Here is an 11,024-nt window from a genome sequence, read left to right on the forward strand (position 1 = left end):
CTGGCAATTACCCAAACAGCAGATAGCAGACAAATATAGCTGATGTGCAAGACTGAAGCCGGAGGAACTGGTTTCAGATGGGTTTGTGCCATGAGGAGGGTTTCTGGAATCTTATTTGAGACAGCAGTAGCTGGAGGAAAATCCCATTATGGTACAAAAAATAGACCATCTGAACTTACAAAGAAGGTCTCAGCCTAGCAGATTTAGAGGCGAGGAAGAGGATGGCAGGAAAAAATGGGAAGTACTCAGAGGTCCAAGAGTCGCAGGACTAGGGAAATCAGGAGTAAAACTTCAGAGGTCAAATTTCACGTTTATTAGAGACTCTTACCACTCAGAGGAAATCTGAGGAGAGGGGGAGAAGAGGAACAGATTGGGTTCTTAGGTGAGGGGAGGCGTGAGATGCTCCAGTACTGAGCATCTTACTCCGCTCCCTTTTCGTATCTCTTGAGTATCGGTCACTCACTGGTTGGAGACGGTCAAAGAACTCATAGGCTTGGAAGAGGAAGGGGAAAGGGAGACAATAGGAAGGGCTTTGGTGGTCTCTGCAATTTCCTAGCTGAGAGAAAGTTGAGGATCAATGGGGTCCAAAAAAAGGAGGCATAGGTGAGAAAAAGAACCCAGACTGGGGTCCATAAGGACACTGGGACATCCATAGAAACATAGAAATGACGGCAGAAGAAGACCAAATGGCCCATCCAGTCTGCCCAGCAAGCTTCACACATTTTTTTCTCTCATACTTATCTGTTTCTCTTAGCTCTTGGTTCTATTTCCCTTCCACCCCCACCTTTAATGTAGAGAGCAGTGATGGAGCTGCATCCAAGTGAAATATCAAGCTTGATTAGTTAGGGGTAGTAGCCGCCGCAATAAGCAAGCTACACCCATGCTTATTTGTTTTACCCAGACTATGTTATACAGCCCTTATTGGTTGTTTTTCTTCTCCCATGCTGTTGAAGCAGAGAGCCATGCTGGATATGCATCGAAAGTGAAGTATCAGGCACATTTGGTTTGGAGTAGTAACCGCCGTAATAAGCCAGCTACTCCTCGCTTTGTGAGTGCGAACCCTCTTTTCTTCTCCCCTGCCGTTGAAGCAGAGAGCTCTGCTGGATGTGTGAAGTATCAGTTTTTCTTCTCCCCTGCCGTTGAAGCAGAGAACTATGTTGTATATGCATTGAAAGTGAAGTATCAGGCTTATTTGATTTGGGGTAGTAACCGCCGTAACAAGCCAGCTACTCCCCTCTTTGTGAGTGTGAATCCTTTTTACCACATTTCCTCTTGCTGTTGAAGCTTAGAGCGATGTTGGAGTCACAGTAAGCATGTGTATGTTTATTTAATAAGGGTATTGTCTCCAGGCAGTAGCCATCATTCTGGCGAGTCACCCACTCTTCATTGGCGGCCTCTTGATCCAATGGCTCATCTGGCCACACTGGAAACAAGTGACTGACCACCAGCGCATCCTCTACCTTAATCTAACCCTCATCCCCTTCCCCTTTGATGGAAGGACTTTTCCAGCTGTTGTACTGGAGGGTTATTACTTGTAAAGGAAAACATCAAGCTTCAGGAAAGTATTAATTTTTTCTAAACTTGTACATTTACTACTGATAACAAGAATACCCAGCTCATGTGAATCATGAAACCTTGAATCCAAGCTGCTTTCCACAGACATCCTGTATAGATAGAAGATATACTTATCTAGTAATTAGTGGCTCATGCTACTTCCTTTGAGCTAGATGCAAATCTCTGCAGATAATTTTTCTGTGGGCAATAATTTCATTATTGTTATTCATATTTATTACCTGCCTTTTTCAATTATTACTCACTCAAAGTGGGTTACAGGGCTTAAGACCATTTGAGTGCTACAGATTGGATAATAAGGTGAGGTACAAGATAAAAAGGGTATGGATTGAGATACAATAGCAAAGGTAAAAATTGGGGTACACTAATAAATTGGGGAGACTAAATGTGTAGGTAATAATGCCAGAGCATGCGATAAGCAGTTATATGCTCATGTGCCTTGTCTGTAGTTTTTGCTTTCGTTATTGGTGCAAACCCTCATGGGTAAAACGTACACCAGGGTTTGCGCCAACATGGATAGTTTGATCATTGTCCCTTCTCAGAAAGCATACCAGTGCTTTCCCTCTCAGCAGCATCCAACCATGCTCCTGGAGAAATCTATGGAGCTCTCTCAGGCATCTTAGTACGCCCCCTACTGGCAAAGATCACTTCTCATCACACCAGATGGCTGGTGGGCTCATAGCATTTCCTTGAGCTAGGACACTGAATTTGACTAACTATATGGCAAGGGAGTCTTACATAAGAACCATAAAGGATGACAATGCCTGGAATAGCCTACCACGGGAGGTGGTGGAGGCCAGCATTATAATGAAATGTAACATGCCTGGCGCAGATATAGAGGGCAGTGGTAGGAACAGAGTTGAGAGGTTGAGTCAGAGATATAGGGGAAGCTGGTATTGGCTTAAGAAAGGGAATTTCTATACATATTTTCCCAAAGTGGTAAAGAACCAAAAAAGCTAATTAAGCAGACTGGATGGGTAAATTAGTCCTTATCAGCCATCATATACTATGTTACTGATAGTGTTCTGCATTACTGAAGGCCTCATGCTACTGTAGAATTTTTTACTGCTGTGGACTTGTGCAAATGAATGTTCATAGGCGCTCCTGTTTTACTGCACTGTTACTGTTCTGCAGTAACACTTGTCTCTCTTCTTTCCGTAGCGGATGAGGAATTGTTACCTATGTCAAACTAACCTCTGCCATCTGATCTACACCTGAAAAGTGACTGAACAACTTTTGTCCCTTGAGCAATTCCCTACAGCTGATTCTGATGGGGGGGGGGGGGGGGTAGAAGCTATTACTATGTTTGATATCAGTGCAGACGCTGTACAGTTTACTGAGCGTCAGAAAGCTAGAATTAAAAGTTCATACACCTGTCTGATTGTTTTTGGGTCTGTGTCCAGTTTTCTTTGAGCCTCTTACAGACAAAAGCAATCACTTTAACAGAACTGTTTCACGAGTAAGATGTCAATTTGAGGGTGCATAGATCCCTGGGATGGAAATCTGGAGTTCAATAAGAATCTCCAGGAACAAAGGGAACATCCACGAAAAATACAATGTAGTCTCCAGGAGCAGAGGATTCATCTCCAACTAGAGCAGTGGTTCTCAACCTTTTTCCCATCGTGACACACCGGACAGGCCACGCTCACATCTGTGACACACTGCTCATTACAATTCATGGTGGAAATAAAAAAATAAAGACCCAGTATTATTTTTATTGTTAAGAATGACACAAGGGAAAGATAAGTACTCTGAACAGAAATTGCATAAACATCCCATACCAAAACAGCGCCAATTTCCAGCACTCAAACTTACAAGGCAAATCTGAAAATATTACACCAGGCTGTAAATCTCCAATACTCCTCCTATTAGGAAAACTGACCAAGCCAGGCTGCTATAGAGTCCTACACAGAAACTACACGCCAGCAGAATTCCTCACCTCAGTCACACGTTCAGATCCTCACCTAACAAAGAATAAAAAGACCATAAAGCATAAATAGAAACATGCCAAGGAAAACTGAACTCGAAACCGCAACAAGCCAGAGATTCTGTGTGCAGTGTAACAAAGGAAAAAGAGAAACATCACCAGTGTCATAAAACAAATCAAGAAATATAAAATCAATAGCAGTAAAACCAGCTGATGCATGAAATATCCAATAATTAAAAATTCATACCAAAAATTTCTAGAGACCAATAAAATATTTCCAAATTGCAGGCACAAAGACCCAATAATGAAAAATAATAATGATAAAAAATGCTTTGCTCTGCATACCTGGGAACATTTGATATCCAGGTGCCCTGAGATTGTTTTGAGTTAGCAGGATGATTTGCTTGCAACTATCTCCTCTCTCTGTCACACACAAGCTCTCTCTCTGTCACACACAAGCTCTCTCTCTCTCACACTGGCTCTCAAACACCCACATATACACATGCTCTCTCAATCACGCACATTTACACATGCCTTTTCTCTCTCACTTATATATGCTCTCAGGGGCGGATTTTAAAAGCCCTGCTCGTGTAAATCCGCCCGGATTTACGCGAGCAGGGCCTTGCGCACCGGCGCGCCTATTTTCCATAGGCCTGCCGGCGTGCGCAGAACCCCGGGACTCGCGTAAGTCCCAGGGTTTTTCGAGGGGGGCGTGTCGGGGGCGGGGCCGATCGGTGCGGCGTTTTGGGGGCAGGACGCGGCGTTTCGGGGGCAGGCCCGGGGGCGTGGTTTCGGCCCGGGGCGGTCCGGGGGCGTGGCCGCGCCCTCCGGAACCGCCCCCGGGTCGCGTCTCGGCTCGCTAGCGGCCCGCTGGCGCGTGGGGATTTACTTCTCCCTCCGGGAGGCGTAAATCCCCCGACAAAGGTAGGGGGGGGTTTAGATAGGGCCGGGGGGGGGGGGGGGTGGGTTAGATAGAGGAAGGGAGGGGAAGGTGAGGGGAGGGCGAAAGCGAGTTCCCTCCGAGGCCGCTCCGATTTCGGAGCGGCCTTGGAGGGAACGGAGGCAGGCTGCGCGGCTCGGCGTGCGCCGGCTGCACAAAATCGGCAGCCTTGCACACGCCGATCCTGGATTTTAGCAGATACGCGCGGCTACGCGCGTATCTACTAAAATCCAGCGTACTTTTGTTTGCGCCTGGTGTGCCAACAAAAGTACGCGAAGGCGCACTTTTTAAAAATCTACCCCTTAATCACACATTTACACACATGCTGTCTTTTCACACATACACACAGGCTTTTAATCACACACTTACATACATACATGCTGTGTCTTTCACTCACACACACTCTCATTCACATTCTTACAAACATGCTCTCTCTCTTTCTCTCATTTACACACAGGCTCTCGATCACATACTCTCTCACATACACAAGCTCTCAGTCACACACAAACACACATGCTCTTAATCATACATACACATGATCTCTCTCACTTACACATACAGGTTCTCAGTCATACACTTACATTCATGCTATCTCTCTTACACACAAAGGCTCTCAAACACACACATACTCTCTTTTACACAAACAGGTTTTCAATCACACACACATTCAGGCTCTGTCACTCACTTACATACATGCTGTCTCTCTCTCTCACACACACACACACACACACACAGAGGATCTCAAACACATGTGCATGCTTGCTCACTCTCTCTCTCCCCCCACCTAATTAGCAGCAGCAGCCTCCTCCACTTCCAGTCCTCGCGGCCTCGAGAAAGGACTCCTATCAGCCGTGGGGGCTGACGATGCTCCTCTTGTGCTTTGTGCCGCGCTGCTCATTCTTAAGGCCGCACCTTTCTTCTTCAGGACACACTGCTAGCACTAGCATGGTCTCATCTTCCCACGCACACGGCCACTGTATTCCACTTCCTCTTCCGGACCATGGGGGGGCAGGAAGAAGAGGCCATGTTGGTGCCGCTGACTCCAGCTCTCCTGCTGCATTCTGCCCGGGCTATCAGCATTTTAAGCCCGGGCAAAGGATGAATTCCTATTTCACTGGGGCAGGGGGAGCTCTGGGTCAGTGGGGGACCGGGAAGTGTAGCGACACACTTGTGTGTGCTTTGGGACACACTGGTGTGTCGCGACACACCGGTTGAGAACCGCTGAACTAGAGGATAGCAATCTGGAGTGAAAGACTTGTCTTTTTTAACATCCAGGTACGTGATAACATGAGAGCAGCCCTTGGCTTCAGGTGCCAGAGGACCAAAGCAGTCTGGCCTTTCCTTACACAGAATTACTTTTATTATTTACAGAAATAGAAAACATAAGCAGTCTGTTTATTGCAGCAATTTGCCTCTCTCAAAAAGTTAGGGCAGTCATAGGGAGGACAATATTTAGTGCTTCTTAGCCGGATAAATAGCAATTTATCCAGATAAGTGGCAGCTTTGTTCAGCGGCCACCGTTAGCTGGCTAAGTAGATAGCCAGATATCATGGAGGCGGAGCAATGTATCTGGTTATCTTAACTAGATAAGTGCCTATATTCAGCCTTATCAAGTAATGTCAACTGAATAATTTAGACCCACTCAATACCAGGTCTAAAGTAGTCCAGATATAACTTATCCAGCTAACTAGAATTTATCCGGTTATATTCAGCAGCATAGCCGTTCTGCCGAATATCCCTTCTAAATTATCTGGATAAGTTATATCTGGATAACTTAAGATAACTGGATATCTTTGAATATCTAGCCGATAACATCTTAGCACAGTGTCTGGTGATTCCTCTTGGGCCTGAGTTTTTATATCCCTCCCCAGAGAAATGCCTCTTACTGACTGATCCTTAAGGTGAACAGAACTAGATACCTGGAGCCAGTCCCTTAAGGCAGAGCTTATCAACCACTGTGCCACGGCTCACTGATGTGCCACAACAAGATCCATGCTGTGCGGTGGTCTCCCTTCCCCCCTTCTTTCTAATGTTGTACTGCAGCAGGAGGGTCGTTGGCACCAGGCACATGGGGCCAGTGCCCTGAGTCTCAGCGGACCTGCTACTTCTTTTAATCCTGGACAAAGAAAGAAGGCTGCTAAGTGGGCCTGGACCCTGTGGCTGGAAGATTGCTGCATCAGGGGCTGCATCAGGGGGACCACAACTTCTGTAAGTCTTGAAAGTTAGAGCAGCACGATGCAGGAAACTGTAGGTTGATTGTATGTAATTGGGGTAGTCTGCTGGATCGCTTGACACAAGTACTGAAATTCAAATTGTATTGCACGGCGCATCCGTGGAAGATCATATAACAAGTAAGTTTCTAAGCCGCGGGTCGGCGAGATCATTCACAGTATTTAACAACACTAAGCGGGTGCTTAGTCAAAAACAGGAAGTTTCTAATTTTTTTAATTTGATTTTGAGCTGAATGTGCGATCTCAAACACTGAGCTTATTAAAGAGTCCTCCATGACAAGAGTTCTACACAGTAATATGGCATTCATTATGATTCTGTGACTGTATGTTCGAAAAATATGTACTATATTGGTGATTGTATGTATAATTAAACACTTTCTACATTTTTAAGAGATATTGACCAGTAGATTGTTTGCCACACATTATTTCATTGTTATATGCTTCCTACATGTGTGTGCTGTTTACTCTGCCTGCCTTGTTCACATCGTTTAATAAAAACATCTTGAAAGCCCAATCCAGATGTATTCCACGCATTAAAAAAAGTGGAAGGAAAGCCAAACAGCTACTGGCATGGTTAAAAGGTGATGTGAAATAAGCTATTTTAGCTAAAAGAACTTCTTTCAAAAACTGGAAAAGAATCCCAGCTGAAGAAAATAGGAAAAATCATAAGCACTGGCAAGTTATATGAAGTATATCAAAAACAGAAAAAAGTTTTTAAAATATACAGGCGGATTTTAAAAGCCCTGCTCGCGTAAATCCGCCCGGATTTACGCGAGCCACATAAGTTATAAATGGCTAAGTTAGACCTGTTCTATGCATAGAACAGGTCTAACTTAGCTGATTAACTTATGAGGTTAGGACTGAATATCACTAGTTAGCCACATAGGTTATACAGCTAAGTAGCTCTGCTCCGATCTACCCATTACAGGCCCGCAATATATACAGCTAAAAGGTTAGCCATATAAATGACTTATGCAGTTAAGCGGCGCTGCTGAATGTAAGCGCATATTCTGCAGCCCGAATGTGCTTTGAATATTGACCCCAGAGTGTCTCAACTCTAATTTTGGTCCAGCTCTTTGGGAGACTTTGCTGAAGAGGGAAGCTTCCTTTCTCTCCTTTTATTGAGATTTTGATTTATTGATGAGAACCCTAGGGTCCAGGGACTCAGACTTGTTTTGAACTTTGAGAAGTACAGTCTTTCACTCAGGAACACTTTGAGGAGCAGTTGTTACATCCAGAGGAACGGGGTCACATCCCTTGCCAGAGAGAAGGAGCTATTAAGGTCTATTTATATTTTCACTCCTGACTCATGTGTGCTGCACTTAGGACTTCCAAAAGGAGATTTATGATGGTACTGGTGAAGACTTTAGAAGAGGTATGAGAATGGAGACTTCATTCTATTAAGTAATTATGACTGCTAATCTGGTCATTTCACCATGGGAAGAATCTGGCATACATTTGGAAGACTTGGAAGAATGTTTACACTTTCTCATTCTGAGTAATTGGAAGGAGAAGGAGTTAAATTACTTTTGTTAGAAGAGTAAGGTCACAAATGTATTAATTTCCACATGTTCAACCAATTTAATTTAACATCAAAGAGCTGTAAAGAACCTTGTTCAACTATCAGTAAAGTTAAGTTGGAACCCACTCAACTATGCTTGTGTGTTTATTGCTGCTACAAACTGTGGAGATCATCAGTGCTGTTTAGAGAGAGGCTTAAAGGATAAAAGCAAAAGGGCCTTGAAGCTAAGCTTCCCCCACAGTGAATCCTGGACTGCTCAGATGTTAACTGCTATCCTGGAGAGTTGTGGCAATTAGGGTCTATTTTATTATTGTGTGCCTTTGGGGACAATTATCCAGGTTCTCCCACCAAGGGGATATATAAATGATCTGGGAAGGGGAAGAATGAGTGTGGTGATCAAAACTGCAGATGATACAAAATTATTCAGCGATAACAAGTGGAATGTGAAAAACTGTAGGAGGACCTTGCAAGTCTGGAAGACTGGGCATTCAAATGGCAGATGAAATTTAATAGGGGCAAGTGAAAAGTGATGCACATGCGGAAAAAGTAATCCACATTGTAGTTACAAAATGTTAGGTTCCATACTAGGAGTTACCACCCAGGAAAAGGATCTGGGCATCATAATAGACAATACTTTGAAATCCTCAACTCAGTGCGCAGCAGCGGTCAAAAAGCAAACAGAATGCTAAGAATTATTAGGAAAAGAATGGAGAATAAAATGGAAAATTGCATAATGCTTCTATATCGCTCCATGATGAGTACCTAGATTACTGTGTGCAGTTCTGCTCACATCTCAAAATAGATTTTGGTAACTTACCTGCCCGGTGCGAAGGTGGCAGACCTCAACACCTAGATAGGGTTTTAGACTGTGCTGGGGAGGAGCCAGCTGATGTAGTACATGTGGGCACCAACAATATAGGAAGGTGTGGGAGAAAGGTCCTGGAAGCCCAATTTAGGAACTTAGCTAGAAAGCTGAAATCCAGAACCTCCAGGGTAGCAATCTCATGAGTGGCATGGAACGAGTAAATAGGGAATGGTTGTTTACTCTTTCCAATAGTACTAGGAATAGGAGACATTTCATGAAACTAATGGGTAGCAATTATAAACAAATTGGTGAAAGTATTTATTTTATACAGTGCACAATTAAACTATAGAATTTATTACCAGAGGACACAGTGAAAACAGTTAGTGTAGCTGGGTTTAAAAAGGGTTAGGACAAGTTCCTGGAGGAAAAGTCCATAAAGGAAAATTAGTTTCTTACCTGATAATTTTCGTTCCTGTAGTACCAAGGATCAGTCCAGGACACCTGTGGAGGGCTCTCGGGAGCCCTCGCGGTGGACACATCCGCCGCGTGGCGTACCTCAGAAGTCGGAGAAGGAATCTTCATCTCCAGTTCTGGCCGAAAAGGAGGAGCGCGCCCTGAAATTTGTCCTCGGGCAGCCGCTTTGGACGAACCATCTGCAGCTCAGTTACGTAGCCATAGCAGGCGACGCACCGATACAGCCTCCACCCTGGACTTAGTGGATGTACGCCGCAACCCGTGGAGAGCATCTGCCCCATACGCAATTGCTGCCTCCACCTATCTGCCTGTGATGCCTCTGCCGCCGACAGACCTGGGTTCGACTGAAAAACTTGGGCCCAGCGCAGGCTCGCGCGTATAGCGAAGTTGGTACAGATGGCAGCCCGCAACCCAGGACAGACACCTCCAAACTCTTCTTGAGTTGCACTTCCCGCTTCCTATCCTGTATATCCCGGAGAGCCGTGGCTCCTGTAACCGGAATGGTCGACCTCTTCGTCACCACAGAGACTGCGGAATCCACCTTCGGCAGTCGAAGGAGTTCCAGCGCACCCTCGGGTAGCGGGTAAATCTTGTCCATGGTCTTACTGACCTGCAAGCGTAACTCCGGCGTATCCCATTCACCGAACAGGATATCTGTCGATGAAAAGTGAAAAGGAAATGCTACTGCCGGCCCCAAGAGACCTAAGAGCACCGGATCCATGTTTGCCTCTGGACGGGCCACCACAGGCGGAGCCTCTAATGCCAGTTCCTGAAGAATTGCTGGAATTAGCGGGGACATTGCCTCCCTGCGAAAAAGCCGCACCACTTTGGGGACCTCCCCTTCCACGGCTAGTGTCCCTTTGCCCGCGCTGGGCTGGACGGGACCGTCCGCAGCCGCCTCCTCGGCCCCCATCAGGGGCTCCTCTGGAGACTCTGAGTGAACTGGAGATGAAGATTCCTTCTCCGACTTCTGAGGTACGCCACGCGGCGGATGTGTCCACCGCGAGGGCTCCCGAGAGCCCTCCACAGGTGTCCTGGACTGATCCTGGTACGTACAGGGAAACTAATATTAACCATGTAGACTTGGAAAAGCCACTGCTTTTCCTGGCTATGAAGGACTGGATCCATTCTTAGAGCCCCTACCCAGGGCCGGATTTAGGTAGAGGCAACACTGGCACGTGTATATTCTGAAGGTGCTCAAAAACTGAGATCTCCTTTGCTGCTGCTGCCTGATTTCTGGGAGCAAAATCTCCCACCACTGGTCCTCTGCCTATGGGCGCCATAACCTTAAATCTGGCTCTGATCCTACCGGGTACTTGTGATCCAGATTGGCCACTGTCTGAGACAGCATGCTGGGCTTGACGCATCTTTTATCTGCCCCAGTATGACATTTCTTAAGTTCTTATTGTTAAGGGTAACACCTGGTAGCTGGATGTGGAGCCCTGGTACCTGACTCCGTGCTGTTATAGTAGCGACCAGATTACAGGTAGCTGTGAATGAAGGCTCACTGCACCAGGATGCAGGCACTGCTTCCCACTGAGCAGGAAGAAAAA

The 11,024-nt window shown here is 45.7% G+C and overlaps 1 protein-coding gene across 2 annotated transcripts in view; it reads left to right on the forward strand.

The window, feature by feature from the left end:
• AMBP (alpha-1-microglobulin/bikunin precursor) overlaps positions 1–2,953 on the forward strand; it is a 41,030-nt gene extending 38,077 nt beyond the window's left edge. For both annotated transcript variants that reach the window (XM_029613986.1, XM_029613985.1), the window contains exon 10: positions 2,734–2,953. In XM_029613986.1, the coding sequence (XP_029469846.1) occupies positions 2,734–2,765 (32 nt within the window). In that variant the 3' untranslated portion in view covers positions 2,766–2,953. The remainder of the gene's footprint in view (positions 1–2,733) is intronic.
• The last annotated feature ends 8,071 nt before the right edge of the window (positions 2,954–11,024 follow it).

This window comes from Rhinatrema bivittatum, chromosome 8, assembly GCF_901001135.1.
Source record: "Rhinatrema bivittatum chromosome 8, aRhiBiv1.1, whole genome shotgun sequence".
NCBI lineage: Eukaryota > Metazoa > Chordata > Amphibia > Gymnophiona > Rhinatrematidae > Rhinatrema > Rhinatrema bivittatum.